Source organism: Miniopterus natalensis, chromosome 1, assembly GCF_054644295.1.
Source record: "Miniopterus natalensis isolate mMinNat1 chromosome 1, mMinNat1.hap1, whole genome shotgun sequence".
Taxonomy (NCBI): Eukaryota; Metazoa; Chordata; class Mammalia; order Chiroptera; family Miniopteridae; genus Miniopterus; species Miniopterus natalensis.
Genome location: NC_142081.1, coordinates 111,474,656 through 111,493,930, shown reverse-complemented (window position 1 = coordinate 111,493,930; position 19,275 = coordinate 111,474,656). Strand labels below are relative to the sequence as shown.

The 19,275-nt window shown below is 39.1% G+C and overlaps 1 protein-coding gene across 1 annotated transcript in view; it reads left to right on the top strand.

The window, feature by feature from the left end:
- Positions 1–19,275, top strand: part of MIA2 (MIA SH3 domain ER export factor 2) — a 77,016-nt gene that overhangs the window by 3,682 nt on the left and 54,059 nt on the right. Inside the window, exons 3-6 of the mRNA XM_087824998.1 lie at positions 488–574; positions 3,870–5,082; positions 10,236–10,451; positions 10,558–10,658. Of these exons, the coding sequence (XP_087681124.1) occupies positions 488–574; positions 3,870–5,082; positions 10,236–10,451; positions 10,558–10,658 (1,617 nt within the window). The remainder of the gene's footprint in view (positions 1–487; positions 575–3,869; positions 5,083–10,235; positions 10,452–10,557; positions 10,659–19,275) is intronic.

Genomic DNA, 19,275 nt, shown 5'->3' with positions numbered 1-19,275 from the left:
AAGGACACTCAAAGATTTTTACTATCTTGATGAATCTCTTTTGGTCCTTTGGAGTTTAAACCTTTTACCTTATTTTGACATCCTGAAAATGAGGACTATGTCACCTCTCTGTCTAGCTTCGCCTACTCCCACTACCATTCCCTTGCTGTTTGATATCCCTGATTTGCTAGTGTACATCTGTGGCCCACCTGGGCAGGGAAGGTCATCAAGGAAGGAGGAAAATTAGTATATGGGATGATTTTCCCTCTGAAGTTTGAAAAAATGGCATTTTACAACTTGGCTCTTTGTTCTCTCAAATTAATGATGTTTCTTTTGAATAACAAAAGGAATATGATTTCACTCACTTTCTTTTAGATAGCAAATAAAACCCAATTAATATATGTGATTGAAATAGATGAAAGCCAAGGACTTGGGGCAAAATTAGTTTCAATGGTTGTTACTGCTCTGATCACTCTTCCTTGCTAATCTCTGTTCTTCATTTTGATAGAAAGGAAAAGACTTTGGATATTTTCCCAGAGACGCAGTCCAGATCGAAGAGGTATTTATATCTGAAGAAATTCAAATACCAACTAAAGTGAGTAAATTTATTATGGTTATTAATTGAATTTAAAATTTCTTGGCTAAAATAGTTTCTGAAGTATAAGTGTCCCCTGATTATATATTTTATAGAGTGAATTCATAAAACAGTTGGCCTGAGAACTCAGTTTAGGAATAGTTTGATTGTGTGACTAAAATTAGGTAAGACTAAGTTATGACAGGTAAACCTGTTGCTTTCTGAAAAATTAACAGACAAGCTGCAGAGTGCAGTGGTTGGGTTCTGGAGCTGGACCGAAGTCAAAGCCTGACTCAGCTCCTTAGTAGCTTTGAGGTCTTGTGGGCCTTAATTTTCTCATTTGTAAGATGAGGATGATGATTATAATATATTGCTACTTCATAAAGGTATTTATTTATTTATTAAAATATATCTTTATTGATTTCAGAGAGAGGAAGGGGGAGAGAGAGAGAGAGAGAAGCATCAATGATGAGAGAGTCATTGATCGGCTGCCTCCTGCATGCCCCCTAACTGGGGATCGAGCCCACAACCCGGGCATGTGCCCTGACTGGGAATTGAACCCCTATCTCCTGGATCCTAGGTCGATGCTTAACAGCTGAGACACGCAGGCCGGGCCCTCATAAATTTATTGAGGAAAATGTAAGCATAGCTAACATGCATAGAACAGCACTTTAGTGAGAGCTATGTAAATGTTAGATATTATTACTAATGTTATTGTTCTACATGGACAAAATTTATTTCCCATCACACTCTTGTTAAGAAAAATAATATAAATGGAGCCACTTTAAAATGGAGCTGTAGCTGCCATCCCAGAGGAACTGCTTTGCATGTCTTATGCCTCAAAACTTTGGAATATTAAAGCAGGGCAAAATAACCTTTGGACTGGCTCTAAAGCAACATCGTGTCCCAAGGATAACAGGAGAGGAGATATTATGACTACAAGACTAAAAATTAAAAACATTGTTTAGAATTAGCATCACTGTTAGCTTATCTGCACCAATAGCAATGCCTTCCTTCTATTGATGTAATTGTTCCCCTTCCCTTTCTCATAAAACGCCTTGCCTTTTGTCTCCTAATCAGAACACCATTTGGATTTCTGCCTGAATAAGTGATTCCTGAGTAGCTATTCTTTTCTATCTCAAATAAATGCTTGTTGCCTCTTATTGTGAAAGGCCTTTTGTTTTTTAGGTTAACACTCTTATAAGTCTCATATCTGCACAAACTCTTTTTCTGTTGGAGTTTTAAATAACCTTGATAATGTTGGGCTTAATGATGAGAAAGGGAATCAGAAGGCGACTTTTCAATGTGTGGATTTGATTAGCCCGTTTAATTCAGATTCAAGGTTAAGCCAATTTACGTTACGAGAGAGCAGCGAGAAGTGAATCTGCCTAGTTAAGCAAACTGTCTATTTAATCTGGCCCCTGCCCAGCACAAATTCTGGGATTAACTGTCTATTTACTGTGTAATTACTGTCCTGTCAGTTCTATCTCCAAAATACACCTGGAGTATATTGTCTTCTCATCATTCTCACTCTCCCCTTTAGCTCTAATCCAAGGCCCCTCTTAATTGGAATACAACAATAGCCTCCTAACTGACCTCCTTTCCTCTGCTTTTGCCTTCTCCCAACCCATTCTTCAAACAACAAAGAATCTTATAAAAACAAAAAATTGTCAGATGATGTCATTCCTTTGGTTTACAGCCCTTTCATGGCTTTTCATTGAACCTGGAATCAAGCCCTGACTCCTTACCCTGGTTCTACATGATCTCTTTTGCCCGGCTTGCTGACCGTGTCTTAGGCCTCGCTCCCCTCACGCACTATGCTCCTGGCCACGCTGGCTTGCTGACGGTTCTTACAACACGCCAAACTCTTCGCCAGCCCAGACTCCCAAACCGGCTATTCCCTCTGATTGAACTGCTTTCCCCAAGTTCTTCCCTTGGCTAGTTCCTTCTACCCTTCTTAGCTTAAACATCAGTGCCTCAGAGAGGCCATCCATGATGATTCTTATGGAATTACTGCTTCTTAATCACAGCTTCCATTTATTTCCTCCATAGCGTTTATCACAATTTATAATTACCTTTTTTCCATTTTGTTTACTGTAGAATTCCAGCACCTAGCACAGTGCAGATCATGTAGTAAACATGCAGAAGTCTCAAAATTTTAGGTCAGGTTCCCTGGGAAATAGACTCTGAGATGGACCTTTGCATCCAAGAAGTTTACTGTGGAGTCTTCTTGGGAATAATAGCACCTGTGAGGGAACAAAAGAAAAGAGAGAATTGGGCAGATAGAGAAACTGAACTGTGATGTAGTTGCAACAAAGGTTTCAGTAGATTGGATAAAGAACTCTGAAGCTGGGATGTCCTTTCAGAGTTGTCCTGAATAGAGGCAAGGGGTTGGGCCTTTATACCCTTGCATTACTGGCTCATCTGGGGTAGTGTAACTTTGATCTAGGTAGGCTAGTGTATTCCAGAGATAGTTACTATTCTAAGCACTTGATTCATTTAATCTTTAAAACACTCCTCTACAGTAGGTGCCGTCATTATTCTCATTTTACAGATGACAAGACTGAGGCATAGAAAGGTCATATAATTCACTCAAGGTCACAGAGCTAGTAAATGGCGGAGTCAGGATTTGAACTCAGGGTTTGGCTCTGGAGTCTGCTCTTAATCACTATATTGCAGCACCAAACACATTGTAAAATTACAATTCTCAAGTTTATTTTAAAAAATTCTGGGCATCATTCTCATTTCATAATGGTGATAACCAAAGAGCAGTGCATATCAGTTAGAAACTTTCAGATTAAAAAACATAGCTTTACCATTTTTCTTCTTGATGATTTGGTTGTTCTGTGAGATGAGAAAGGGTATCCCTACCTCTCTTGGCTATAAGCAATATCTCAATAAAAGAGGTCTAAATGTCGTAGTGCAACTTTTATCCAGTCCTTCATGCTTTAGAGTCTCTGGTCTGTCTGAGCTGTGACCATGTGCTGTGAAATTCCCTTCCCTCAAATCACCACACAGCTCCATGTGTCCATTCAGTGCAGTCTTAAGAGGAAGAAGATTTTATTGACATGTTTGCCTTTTCACCAGAGTTTGTTTGCAGAGTGTACTCAAAGACTTGTCTCTGCTTCTCAAATTCTTCAACTATTTGATAACAAATAAATCCTAATATAAAATGATTTTCATTAACCTGAAAAGTCAGTTGTGATACAACAGACAGTGTCTGAGATTAGGAAATCTGATTTTAGCTTTGCTCTGCTGTTGAGTTACTTGTGTGGTCTTGGGAAATTCAATCTTTTTTTTTTTTTTTTCCTTTTAGGAATCTGATTTTCTTTGTCTTCTTGGAATAAGCTACACATTTGAAAATGAAGATAATGAGTTAGACAGTGATGATGGTGAAAGTATATACTCATATGAGGAAGATAAAGACCAAAAATCTAGTGTATATGAAAATGATTTTCAGACAGAACTGGACTTTTATTCAGCTTCTGAAAGTACTTGGTATGAAGATCAATTTCCATCATCAGAGGCTCCTGATGATATCAGAAAAGCTAGTGACTCAAAAAATTGGGAAGGAGTAGAAGCTGGAAGTGTGAAACAGGATCCTGTTTCAGAAGAGGATTATGTCCAGCCATCTTCAACTGTGCCTGACGTGAAAGGATGGTTTGGATTCGGAAGGGAACAAGCAGAAAGGAACACTTTTGAATCAGTTATTGAACAAGAAAGCTCATTTCCAAGGAGAAAAATAGCAGAAGATGGGAATGACCTCGAGGAGTTAAATAACGGTGAGCCTCAAACAGAACATAAACAAGAATCTGAATCAGAGCTCAGTTCAGTGCCAAAGAAACAGTCTGAAGCGCCTGAGTCAGAGCACATTCTCAATCCTCAAGCTACTGGTTGGTTTGGCGGTGGATTTACAAGTTACTTAGGTTTTGGAGGTGAGGACACAGGGCCTGAATTATTGTCCCAAGAAAGCAATCTACCACTACAAGATGTTCCTAATTCTGTACCATCTGAGGAAGAACCCACAGTTCCATGTACAGAAATACTATCAGAAAAAGAAGACACAATCCCTAATAATAGCTCAATTCTCAAAACAAGTTGGTTTGATTTTGGTTTTAGTATGCTAGGCTTTGCAAATGCCAATGAAGGTAAAATGATAACATATAATGGAAAAAATGAAGGAGATGGTAAAGGAGATAAACAGGAACATCCTCCAACAAGTGAACCTGACCCTGATAAGGAACAAGAAATAAAAATAATAAAAATTATGGAAACTGAAGATCAATTAGGCAAGGAAGGTGTCTTAGAGAAAACAGACGATTCTGATACCTTACCATATTTTAAAAATTTCTTGTATAATTTTGACAACCCTTGGGACTTTCAGAAGGAAACAGAATTGCTAATTCCCAAAAAGATACTGGATGAAAATAATGTATTTGAAAATGATGAAACAGAAGAATTTTCAGTTGAAAGTGATCCCACAGCTAATACAAAAGTTATGATGTTAAAAAGCAGATACAGTCAGTCAGGTTGGTATAAAAATATCTATAATATAATTTATTTTTAAAATATAATGCATATGTATTTATAAGTACAAATGTCCAGGAATCCATATTCTCAAAATACTTAATAATCAACAACATTATTAACCACCCTTTTATTCATTTCTGATTTATTCTGGGACTTAGATCTTAATATTATAAAATAAAATCCCAAGGGAGAAAGAATGATTGAAAATATAGGAATGTTCCAGGAAAACCTTAAGGTATTTTACAATAAATTTTTATTTTTATTAAAGTAGTATATGTAAACATGTTTAAAAATATAAATAGTGCTAAGGCTTTTTTTTTTTTTTAAATCAAAAGAAATTTTATTCTCTCTGTACATCTCTATTCCTACCTCTTTCCCTGGGACAATCATTTCTTCTTCATCTTGCTTTTTTAAATGGTCATCGGAGGATATTTTTTTCATTGCTTTTCAGAGAGAGTGGAAGGGAGAGGGAGAGAGAAACATCAATGTGAGAGAGACACATTGATGGTTGCCTCCCACACATCCCCCCAACCAGGGCCGGGGATCAAGCCTGCAACGGAGGTTCTTGCCCTTGGCTGGAATCGAACCGGGACCCTTCAGTCTGCGGGCCGGTGCTCTAACCACTGAGCTAAACTGGCCAGGACATTCTTCCTTTGTTTTAAAGCAAATTTCTTTTAGTATTTATCTCTATTTTCTAAATAAAATCTTTATATTGTTCAGCTTTGATTAATCTAGTTTAAATGTTCATTGAATTCCTGTTCTGATAGATGGGGATTTTTGCTCATTGACACTCACTTTTTTTTTTACATATATCTTTGTTGATTTCAGAGAGAGGAAAGGAGAGGGAGAGAGAGATAGAAACATCAATGATGAGAGAGTCATTGATCAAGCCCGCAACCTGGGCATGTGCCCTGACCGGGAATCGAACCCTGATCACCTGGATCCCAGGTCGAAGCTCAAGCGCTGAGCCATGCCCGGCCGGGGGACACTCACTTTTTAGCTCATTTATACCTTCCCAATATAATTATAGTTGAATGTTTGTTTGTTTTTTTAAAAAGAAACTTAAGCTAAGGGAAACTTCAATAATTCAAAATAGTCTTGATTCCTAAATGATATTTTATTCTAGGTCTGTATCCCCCCCCCCACCCCAAGAAGAACTATGTTAACAAGGGTTTTCTTAAGTGTACAATATAATAAGGAAACTCAAGTTTTCAACCTTTCAATTCTGGGATCAACAGAGGGCAACAGAAGAGAGCATAGTACCATAGGATACTTCTAGATCTAGATGTCCAGATATCTAGCAATTCCTATGAATAAAAACACTGGGATTTTGTTTATATTTTTTTTTATTGATTTCAGAGAGAGGAAGGGAAAGGGAGGAAGAAAGAGAAACATCAATGATGAGTCGTCATGGATCAGCTGCCTCCTGCACACCCCCTGCTGGGGATCGAGCCCAAAACTCAGACACGTGCCCTGACCAGGAATCCAACTGTGGTCTCAACTGCTGAGCTACGCTGGCCGGGTGGGGATTGTTTTTTTAAGTAAAGAATTACATGACTTTCCTACATCTCCATTCTGATGTCTCTGTGATGGACACATTAGAAACTCTGCAAATAAAAGTCCCTCAAAACTGCCAGGCCAGCATGGCTCAGTAGCTGAAAGTCAACCCATGAACCAAGAGGTCAAGGTTCCATTCCTGGTCAGGGCAGGTGCTGGGGTTTGGGCTGGATCCCCAGTGGGGCCTGCAGGAGGAAGCCAATCCATGACCCTCATCACTGATGTTTCTATCTCTCTCTCTCCCTCTTCCTTCCCCTCTCTGAAATCAATAAAGATATATTTAAAAAAATAAAGTCCCTCAAAACTAATTATAATTGTGTATGTGCCCTATTCTCATTTGAATACTCACCAAGTGTTTCATATTTAGAAATTCTCCCAGCATCACTGTATGAAATGATAAATTCTACTAAAATGATTTTCAGGAAGCCCTGGAGTTTCTATAAATATGCTCTAGAACATTTTAATGTATTTATATTTTGAATCTTCTATATTTCCAGACCTGGTACTGTTTTGCTTTGTTTTAGTCTTCTTTCCAATTACTCTTATGTACTTTTCACAATATAACTTTAGGATCTAACGAGTTTAAAACAAAATAACTTCCTCTTTAGCCTTTGACAATTTAATTCTCTAATGTCTTAGTCATGAAGCACATCACACCTACACCTTTCTCATTTAGAAAGGAGTTAGAATCTAAAGAAGAAAAAGAGCTCATATTTGGAGAATATTTAGAAATGACATAATTCTGAAAATCATAAAGCTTAGGTTTAAGTCAAGTGAAAATAATACCCCACTGTAATTAAACATGAAAATACTATAGGATATAGTAATTTTTCTTAAGATATATTTATTTCAAATGCAGTTTAAAACAATATTTAAAAAAATTAATATAGCCACATATAATTTTGAGTGTAATTAATTATTGAATAAGTCTTTTTTCCCCCTAGTGCCATTAAAAGGCATGGTAGATCTCTATTTGAGTCCTATACTTACTTACAACAGTCCCATTGTATTCAAACTCCTAATTTGATTGCTGGTTTTTAACTTTAATGTCCACAGAGGCATAATTAAGTTACCCATAAGTGTATGCTTACTTGGGACTTCCATCTTTTAAACAATGCTAAGTGACAGCATCAAAGTGCTTGTTAAATTATAACTCAAGAGCAAAATTAGACATTAAGTAATTCACTTACAAGCCTTTAATATTGTTTTTCAGGACTGCATTGTTCATTTCTCCTGTTTTTTTTTTTTTTTTTTTTTTAATTTATCTTTATTGTTGAAAGTATTACAGATGTCCCCTTTTCCCCCCATTGATCCCCTCCGTCTGCCCCACCCCAGGCTTTCCGCACACTGTTGTCTGGGTCCCTGGGTTATGCATTTATGCCTGTAAGTTCTTTGATTAGTCTCTCCCCACCCACTCCCCCACCCGCGCCTTCCCCCTGAGATTCCTCAGTCTGTTCCATGCTTCTGTGTCTCTGGATCAATTTTGTTCATCAGTTTATTTTGTTCATTATAATCCACATATGAGTGAGGTCATGTGATACTTGTCTTTCTCTGACTGGCTCATTTTGCTCAGCATAATACTCTCCCATTCCCTCCATGCTGTCGCAAAGGGTCAGAGATCCTTCTTTTTTACAGCTGCATCGTATTCCATGGTATAAATGTACCACAGCTTTTTTATCCACTCATCTACTGACGGGCACTTGGGCTGTTCATTTCTCCTGTTAACAAGTAACTGAGAAGTAAATCTCAGAGTTCACTTGAATACCATACTTTAGGCTACAACTAGTTAGAACTTTATTTCTTTAATTTTGTTTGATTAGTTAATTCAATCAAGCAATCAGTTTGAAAATTCAATTGTCTTAAAATAAATTAATGGCTATTTCACATGGCGTACACATAAATATATGATGTGACATTACAAACATGGCAAATTTTGACATTTCAAATTTTAAAAATTTAAATTAGTTTTTGGGAAAGGTAAGAAAGGTAATTCTTTTTAAATAAAGGTTCTCAAGAGGTGTGCACATGTATTTTTATTCTAAATTTTAACTTAGGCATATTATCATTTAAAGCTATAAATCATTGCCCTAGCTGGTTTGGCTCAGTGGCAAGAATGTCAGCCTGCAGACTGAAGGGTCCTGGGTTTGATTCCGTCCAAGGCCATGTACCTTGGTTGCAGGCTCAATCCCCTGCATGTGCCGTGACCAGGGATTGAGCCTGCAACTGAGGTATGTGCCTTTGGCTGGAATCAAACCTGGGACCCTTCAGTCCTCAGGCTGATGTTCTAACCACTGAGCAAAACCGGCTAGGGCTGTAGTTGTTATTTTTATATTCTATTTTTAGTATCAGTATTTTTCCTCTACTGAGCCAACACAAACATACAAAATGTTGTTTTAATGCTGTCAATCTGTTCTTGATAATTTCTAAAATAAATGGGTAATTCCTAATTTAAATGATGGCAAGAATAAATTTTGGACATATGTTGTCTATATTTGTTTTACACAACACACTACAGTAATGTACTTTTAAAACAGCATTTAAGGCCTAGCTAGTTTTGCTCAGTGGTTAGAGCATCAGCCTGCAGACTGAAGGGTCCCAGGTTTGATTCCAGCCAAGGGCACATACCTCACCTGCTGGCTGGATCTCGGCCCTGGTCGGGGCACATTGGGAGGTAACCAGCTAGTGTGTCTCTCATATTGACGTTTCTCTCTCCCTCTCTCTCCCTTCTACTCTGTTTGAAAAGCAAAGGAAAAAATATCCTCGGTGAGGATTAAAAAAATAAATAAAATGGTATTTAAATATTACACCTTCTTGGATAATATATGTATCTAAGAGGAATGAAATCCTATAGGGATCTATTTACTGTTTTATTCTTAGTTATAAGTTTATACTATAGAGTAAACAGAGTTGTTGACAGTTATATTAGTTATTTTTTCTTTTTTAAATAGTTTTCAGGACAAAAGGCAACGTAGAGAATAGATATATAGAGTTTAAAAAAAAAATCTTCATTGGTCAAGGAATAAGGGAAAGGCTATGTGGCAGGCTAAATAATGGTCCTTCAAAGATGTCCTTGTCTTAATCCCCAGATCCTGTGAATATGATACTTTAGAAGGCAAAAGGGACCTTGCAGATGTAATTAAAATAAGCATGCTGAGATGGAGAGATTATTCTAGTGGGGCCCAGTATAATCAGAAGATTTCTTATAGAAGGAAGGCAGGGGTCACACTGAAAGATTAGAAGATGCTGCACTGCTGGCTTTGAAGTTGAAAGATGGGGCCTTGAGCCAAGGGATGAGGGTGGCCTCCAGAAGGTAGAAAAGGCAAAAAAATGGATTCTCCTCTAGAGCCTCTAGAAGGAATACAGCCCTCCCAACACCTTGATTGAAGGATTTCTGATTTCAACGGCTTTAAGAGAATATATTTGTATTGTTTAAGCCAGTAAGTGTTTGATAGAAACTAATACAGGCTACAATTTATGTTTTAATGAAATTTTTCCATAATGAAATATCACAATGATCACAAAGGTCCTAGAAAACAAAAGGGAAGCCCAAAACAAAGCAAGTATTAAAGAGAAAAAAATTCTCATTTATTTGCAGATCTGATCTCTGAAATAGATTTACCTATCGGAATTCATGAAGACTTACACTTCAAAACTCCATCATCCAAAGATGGTGATGAAAAGTCAAAAACATCACTAGATACTGAAGGGTCTACTCAGGAGGAAATAGACCTCTTTGAAAATACCCTGCCAGACAGTCAGATGTTATCAACTGATTACTCTTTGTCTTCTCAAAATTACATTGCTCAAAAAGGTAAGAAACAAGTTATCTGTTTTTTAATGCAGCAATTAAGGAAGAAATTGGATTTAATAGTTACATCATAGAAAGTGTTTATTTATTTTTATTTATAAATCCACAGAAGATGCTTCCGAGGGTCACATTCTGAAATTTTTATTTCAAATTGATGTTTATCATTTCATGAATTCTGCATTATCACCAATTGCAATTCTTACAGAAAGGGTAAGTTGACCTTTTAAATCCTTTGCAATAATTTTACCTATTTTGCTAAACATAGGAGCAGCTGAAATTATGTTTGAGTGAATCTTCCCTATGCAAACACTATATAATATTTCTCTTCCCCTAAAGTGTTACAGGTAAGGTATATCCTTACATGAACATTATGTTGCATGGATATTGTTCAGGATTTCTTTTTCTTTTCTTTTTTTTGAGGGGGTTGATGGGGTTGTTTTATTTTTTAATTGAATTTATTGGGGTGACATTAATAAAATTATATAGGTTTCAAGTGTACAATTCTATAATACATCATCTGTATATTGTACTCTGTGTTCACCACCCACAGTCAAATCTCCTTCCATTACCCTTTATCCCCGTTTACCCTCAATTACCTCCCCCCACCCCTTCCCTCTGGTAATCACCATACTGGTGTCTTTGTCTATGAGGGGTTTCCCCCCCTCTTAATCCCTTTATTTTTTTTCTCAACCCACAACCTCTCGCCCCTCTGAGAGTTGTCAGTCTGTTCTCCGAATCTATGAGTCCATTTCTATTTTGTTAGTTTATTTTGTTCATTAGATTCCACATATGTATTCAGAAATCCATAGCATTTTAATACACTAATAATGAACTATCAGAAAGAGAAACTAAGACAACAATCCCATTTACTATTTAAAAAAATTTTTTTTTAAATTGATCTTTAGAAACAGAGAAAGGGAGAGGGAGAGAAACATCAATGTGAGAGTGAGACATCTGTTGGCTGCCTCATGCACGCCCCCTACCTGGGGATCGAGCTCACAACCCAGGCTTGAGCCCTGACCAGGAATCGAAGTTGAAACCTTTTTGTGCATCCAAGGGACAATGCACAACCAACTGAGCCACACTGGCCAGGGTCCCATTTACTATTGCAACAACAAAAAAAATGAGGTACCTAGGAATAAATTTAACCAAGGAAGTAAAAGACCTATACTCAGAAAACTACAAGACATTCAAGAATGAAATTGAGGAAGATACAAATAAGTAGAAGCGTATACTGTGTTTCTGGATAGGCAGAATTAACATCATTAAAATGTCCATACTACCCAAAGCAATCTATAGAGTTAATGCAATTCCTATTAAAATACCAATGGCATATTTCACAGATCTAGAAAAATATTCTAAAAATTTATATGGAACCCAAAAAGACCTTGAATAGCCACAGCAATCTTGAGAAAGAAGAACAAAGTTTTAGGTAGCACAATACTGGATATCACACTATATTACAAGGCCACTGTAATCAAAACAGCCTGGTACTGGCATAAGAACAGGCATATAGATCAGTGGAACAGAACAGAGAGCCCAGAAATTAACCCACCTACAGGGTATTCCAAAAAATGTATACACACTGTAACAGCTGATAGCTCAATTTTGGAATGAAATGTATTTTAATAAATACTGCCTTCATAATTATTCAAAGTTTATGTGTAAATTTTTGGGGATAACCTATATTTATGGTCAATCAATATTTGATAAAGGAGGCAAGAGCATATAGTGGAGTAAAGACGGTCTCTAATAAATGGTGCTGGGAAAATTGGACATATACATGCAAAAAAATGAAACTAGATCACCAGCTCACACCATACACAAGAATAAACTCAAAATAGATAAAAGACTTGAATGTAAGTCACAAAACCATAGAAATCCTAGAAGAAAACATAGGTAATAAAATCTCAGACATCTCTTGCATAGCTATTTTTACCAATATGTCTCCTAAGGCAAGGGAACTCAGGAAAGATAAACAAATGGGACTACATCAAGCTAAAAAGCTTCTGCACAGAAAAAGAAACCGTCAAAAAATGAAAAGAGAACCCATGGTATGGGAGAACATATTTGCAAACAACACATCTGATAAAGGGTTAATATCCAAAATATATAAGGAACTCATACAACTTAACACCAGGAAGACAAACAATCCAATTAAAAAATGGGCAAAGGACCCGAATAGACATGTCTCCAAAGAGGACATACAGATGCCCAGGATACATGAAAAAATGCTCAAGGTCACTAATTATCAGAGAGATGCAAATTAAAACTACAATGAGGTATCACAAACAACAAGTGCTGGCATGAATGTGGAGAAAAGGGAACCCTAGTGCACTGTTGGTGGGAATGCAGACTGGTGCAGCCACTGTGGAAAACAGTATGAAGTTTTCTAAAAAATTAAAAATGGAACTGCCTTTTGACTCAGCGATCCCACTTCTGGGAATATATCCTAAGAATCTGAAACACTAATCAGAAAGGAGATCTATACCCCTGTGTTCATAGCATTATTTACAATAGCCAAGGTCTAGAAACAGCCCAAATGCCCATCCGTAGAAGATGGGTAAAAATCACGTGGTACACTTACACAATGGAATACTACGAGGCCAGTCATGTAAAAGGAACTCTTACCTTTTGCGACAGCATGGATGAACCTGGAAGGTATTATGCTAAGTGAAATAAGCCAGTCAGAGAAAAATAAATACCTTATGATCTCACTTATATGTGGAATCTAATGAACAAAATAAACTGGTGGATAAAATAGAACCAGAGGCATGGAAGCATGGAACAAACTGACAGCTGTCCGAGGGGAGAGGGGTGGAGGGACTGGATGAGATAAGGTGAAGTGATTAGCCAGAGAACATACATGCATAACCCATAGACACAGACAACGGTGTGGTGATGGCCAGAGGGAAGGGGGGAGAGGGCTGGGTGGAAGTGGGCAAAGGTGGGGGTGGGGTGGGGTGGGATTGGGGACATCTGTTATAGTGTCAACAATAAAAATAAAGGTTTTTTTTTTAAAAAAGAATCTCACATATGGTCAGAGATGGAAAAATACTAAATAAATATTAGCAAGAAATTTTTAAAAAGTACAGAAGTTGGAGAGATCATGGCATTTTTGGAGAACTAAGAGCAATTCATTCTGATTGAATATATGCTGAGATTGAAGATGTATATATACAGGGATTAAATCAAGAATGTTTTGTATGTTTTTATAGGAAGTTGAACTCTTTCTTGTAGGTAATGGGGCACATTGAAGGGAGTAAAATGAAAAAGTTTCATTTAGAAAGCCTATTTATAGTCAGCATTGTCAAATAAAAATTGAATGGGTTAAAACCAGAGGCAGGGAATCCAGTCAAGAAGTTAGTGCATTAGTTCAGGAATTAAATAGTGAAAGTATAAATCAGGGTTTACAAACTCATGAAATGAATGAAGCTCTGGAAAAGCTGAGAAGTGTAAACAACTGGAGAGTGTGTGCCTTCTCCCAAGCATGTGGCTGTTACTTACCTTCAGCCTGTTTTTTCCAGATCTTCTGATATTTCAAAAAAAGTTGGAAATTTGGGTTTTGGTGTAAAATCTCCCAGTTTTTAATACTGCCAAATATTCAGATTAAAAAAAAAAATACCATGCAGGTCAGACAAAACCTTATGTAGGTTGGGTTTGGCCCCCTAGCCACCTTTTAAAATCTTTGGCCTAATATCTGATGGTGATTATTTAAATGATTGGAAGGACAGATAGATCTTTTGTAGATAGAATTTTCATTGGTTTTAATGACTGACTGAATGTAGCAAGGAGAAGAAAATGGAAAAGTGAGGATAACTTACCAGGGTTCTAGCAAGGGTGACCAGGTAGATGGTAGGTAGCACCACTGACTGTTATAAAAGTCTTTGTGAAAACTGGACTTAATGACATATACAGTTATGCTTTCAGAGGCTTCTGCCATACTTTATTTATTTGCTAGCTTCCAGAGAGTTGACATTACCTGTTAAATAACCCCAGAGGAGTGATGAATTTACTCCGTATGATTTGGTAGTGAAGTTGTTGATTAAAAACTTTACATAGTACCCTGACCGGGTAGCTCAGTTGGTTAGAGCATTGTCCTGATATGCCAAGGTTGCAGGTTCGATCCCCAGTCAGGGCACACAAAAGAATCAACCAATGAAGGCATAAATAAGTGAAACAACAAAAGTCGATGTTTCTCTCTCTATCTCCCTCTGTCAAGAAATGAATAAATTTAAAAAATTTTTAAATTAAAAAACAAAACAAACTTTACTTAGAAATCTACTCCAGCATAGAACTGACATAGCCCTCACCTGTTATTCCCCTCCCTCACACATGATACCAGTGAAGTTACTAAATTAATGAAATAATTTATTAATGAGTACACGATATTCACCTTTCATATAAAGTGCTTATTTATAAAGGCTATACTAAGTATGCTTATTTTTGTAGAGTCAGTAAATGTAGTCAAACACATTTTACTTGAACTATTTTGGTTGAAATTCTTTAGAAATGAAAATATTGCATTCAAGTTTGTTAATTATCTTGTGACCTTGGAAAGTCACTTATTATCTGGAGGAGTCTTGGGTTTTAAGCTGTAATATCAGAAACTGTCAAAACTAGCTTGCACATTGTTTAAAAATTATGAACCAGTTGCCAACATTTAAAAGGTGAGTTCACATAAAAATCTGGATTGCAGGATTTTCTCTCTTTTTTAAAAAGATTTTCTAATTGAGTTTTCAAACTCTTATCAAAGGAAGGTATTGAGTCTTTTTTATATTTATTTTTTATTTTTGGTTATTTTTTCCATTAATTTTTTAGAGAGTGAAAGGAGGGAGGGAGGGGAAGAGAGAGAAACATCGATGTGAGAGACAGACATTAACTGGTTGCCTCCCACATGCACACGGACCGGACCAGGGCCAGGGAATGAACCTGAAACCCAGGTATGTGCCCTTAATTGGGAATAGAACCTGAGACTTCAGTTCTCAGGCCAATGCTCTAACCACTGAGCCATGCTGGCTGGCCAGGGCTTGGGATTCTCTTGAAAAAAGCTTAAGAATGTAATATATAGTCTTCCATTTTGTATAGCAACAAGCTCAAGCTGAAAAGTGCTTGCAATGAATAGATATGCATTCTTCATTTCCCTACATTTACTTCATCTGTTTGGCCTCCATAGGCTTTAAGTTCATAATGTATGGGCTAAATGTTCTGAAGAGTTCCTTCCATATCTAGAATTCTAACAATTTTAGTGCATTTAAGCACCCATATTATAGTTTTGAATAGCTGCAGTGAATGGAAAATTTGAGAAAATTTTCAGCTAAATTTAGGTGAAAGTCTTCTCTTTTTGCCTAAATGTTTCAGGTAATTGTTTCTATTTACTGGTAATATCAGGTTTTGTACACAACATACTTTCTTTGAATTGTTTAATTAATAGGCATCAATACCACTTTTTATTTACTTAATTTTATAATTGAGTAAGCTCTTTGAGTTTTAACATTTATATATTCTTAACTAGAATGCTTCATTTATATGTAGAATAAACAATGGAAATTATCTAGCTCTTGTTCAACAGGTAGTTCCTGATTCAGTATGTTCTGAGAGCAACTCTTACATCACAGTTCACAGGAAGAAAATGTTTGATTTTCTTCCAACGGACTGGATCTTATAGACTGTGACACTGCCTGTTGAACTAAATGGGAGTAACTAGAACTTAAAAGCGTTGCAACCAGGCCCTTCATAAGGGAAATCAGTTTCTAGGTTGTGGATAAGGTTTACTGGCTAGCATGTTTCCAATGTCCTTGGATGCTTTCTAGTAGTTGTTACAAATGCTAACAGCAATTATTCTTGATTTCCTTTAAAGCAGGCCTATTATTATTACTTTTAATCCTCACCCAAGGATATGTTTTTATTGACTTTTAGAGAGCACGGAAGAGGGAGAGAGCAAGAGCGAGAGCGAGAGAGAGAGAGAGAGAAACATTGATGTGAAACATTGCTGTGAGAGAAACATTGATTGGTTGCCTACCATACTCACCCCGCCTGGGACTGAACCTGCAACCTTTTGGTGTTCCCAATGATGCTCCAACCAATGGAGCCAAAAGACACCAAAATCCCATGTCTACTTAACAACTATCTCTGAATATCTTTTACATGATAAAAATTAAGTACTCTACATGAACAGACTATAGAATAAATCATTCAGTTTAATTTTTATCAGTTACCAAATTCAGGATTTCTCTTTGTAATTGTAGATTTTAAGAGGGCAATAATATGTATGATATTTAGTATGTATGATATTTAATCAGCAGTGATGTCCATGAAATTGAATTATGGGTTGGTAGTCACAACTCCACCTACAGCACCCCTTTACCCAGGCATGTCAACACAGGATCACAGTGTTAGAAGAGCGCAGGATGTATTAGAATCTGAAACCCTTCTCTAGGATATGATGTGCTTAGTAAAACTTTACCTACAGGTTAGGATATTTTAATATGAATTTTAAAAATGGACTTGAAAGATCTAGAGGAAGAGGTAAGTTTCTCTATGACTATTAAGTCCGTAGAAATTAGGTTTAAACCTGGCACGGAGTTTGTGAGTTTTACTGTGTTTTTGCTATGGGCGAGGTGAAACTTTTAGATTTTTCTTTTAAATGATTTTTTTTGTCGAGTAATACAACGTTCTAATGGAGGCATACATTGTTCTAACATTCTTTGAAATTTTAAAGATAAAATTTTGGTTATGCTTCTGTTTTGACTTTAATACGCTATTCACATAATTTCAACACACGCTGTCCAAACCTATGAAGGTTGTGTAATATCTTTCAAAGGGAGTATTAAGTAATTTCTGCTACTCCCTGATACTGATGGTTCCCGAAACCCCGTAGGCTGATGTGGCAAACTGGAGGACGCGCTGAGTTCCAGAAAACCAGGCCGCATTTGGGTTCTGAAAATCACTTGCTGTGAACCTGGGCAACTTTTAAATTCTTTTTTGGTACAACAGCTCTGTTTCTGCCAGAGTTTACATTAGGGAAATTTCCTACAGATTTAAGATGTCAGCTATTGAGTTCTCTTGGGTGATTTGTTTGCGGAAGGCTACCTGTTCCTTCCGAGCGGCCTCACGAGGACTTGAGTTGGAAGGCGGAATTTGGGGAGGGTCACTGTGCTGGCAAGGAAGGTTCAGAGGTGGGTTGCTCATTACACCTGTGTCAGCTAAAACCCTCTCGCAGGAACAAATCCAGCCCCCTTTATTCAGCAGACCTAAAAATAGGGACCTACATTTAGAGGCAAGGTGCTACTTTTAGCTTTCCTTCTCGGGAGAACAGCACTAGCGCAGGCAAGGTCCGCAGGGGTGTGAGCATTTGGGTAAGTAATCAGGAGCTTGTGAAGTTTAGGACAGTTCTGCCTAGTAAGGACTCAGGTAAAAGCGAGTCGTTCCCACGAACCCTCCGCTGGGCAGTGGAGACTGGATCGACGCTTTCTTGCGTGGGAGAGTTTAAACTCGGGCCAGACAACAGGTGACCCGAGATGTCTTCTGAACAAAGTCCAAAGTCCGGACACGGTTGGCAGGACGCACGGGCGCGGGCCCTGCAGGGCATTTTCTAACTGGAATGAAGGCGGCGGCCGGTTTTCCTGGACCGGCGGGGTCCCCCGGGGTACGACGCCTTCAGGGTTTCAGCGGGGTGCAGACAGAAGGCTCCCGCGGGGCCGCGAGGGGAAAGCGCTGCGGCTCGGGGTTGGGTCGGGTCGGGCGCCGGCCCGGGGCCCAGGGGTTGCGCAGCTCTCAACCTGCCGGGCTGCCCTGAGGGGCCTCCCAGGGGAGCCTCGCTCCCCGCGGCCACCCAGTGCGGGGGAAGACAGGGGTACTGGGCCAAAGTTCTCGTGGTCTGTGCTGAGCGGCTCACACCGCAGCGCAGAGCCCGAGGCTGACTCCCATTTTCTCAGCCTCGAACCCCTGGACTCCAAAAGGTTGGTGGCTTTGCCAGGTAGAGAGCCGGCCCCTTTAAGAGCGAGCGCCCTGGACACGTCCGCGAGCCTCGCGCGAAGAAGGCGGGGAAATTTACTGCGTCCCCGCCTCCCCGCCTCCCCACCTCCCCGCCCCGGCCTGGCCGAAACCAAACCGAGGGGTGGACGGCGAGGAGAGGGCGAGTCACAGGCTCTGGCTGGACGGGCTTGGGCTCTCGGATCACCGGGACGCAAAGGGTAAAATAGGGACTTAAGCTTCCCTATGGGCCGCGTGGACACTTGAGGCCTGTGGGGCCGTTCCCTTCAGCAACCCCCCCTCAGCCGGCTCCGCAGTGGTCTGGTCCGGTTGCGGGGTGCTGGTTTGGGTTCTAGACCGAACGCGGCGCGTTCTCGGCCGCGGATTGTGCCTCAGCCAGGCCCTGGCTGCGGCTGTTGTGCCTAAGGCAGCCTTGGCGCCATGGAGGAGCCCAGGGCTGCCCCTCAGCCGTACTTGGGGCTGGTCCTGGAAAAGCTACGCAGGGTAAGTCCAGGCGCGATCTGGGTTACTTGGCCCAGGGGTCGCGGAAGCCGCCCGGGGAAGGAAGCAGCCGACTTTGGCTTTGGGGTCTGAGCGGCAGTGGTGGGAGGTCCCCAAGCCAGTCTTCGTGTGCCACCAGTTCGGCCTGTGTGCGAGGCAGTAGCCGGGCTCGTGGGGTACTTGGGCCGTTTTTTGTGTGGTGGAGGGAACCTGGAGATGAGGAAGGTGAAGAGAGCATTTGCTTAGTGGGACTTTACGAAGGTGTGTTAAATGTTTCCCGATTCCTAAAACGAATTATCCTTTCCGTCTTGTTATTTGTTTTGAACAGGGGTCAGTGACACGTAGTTACCCC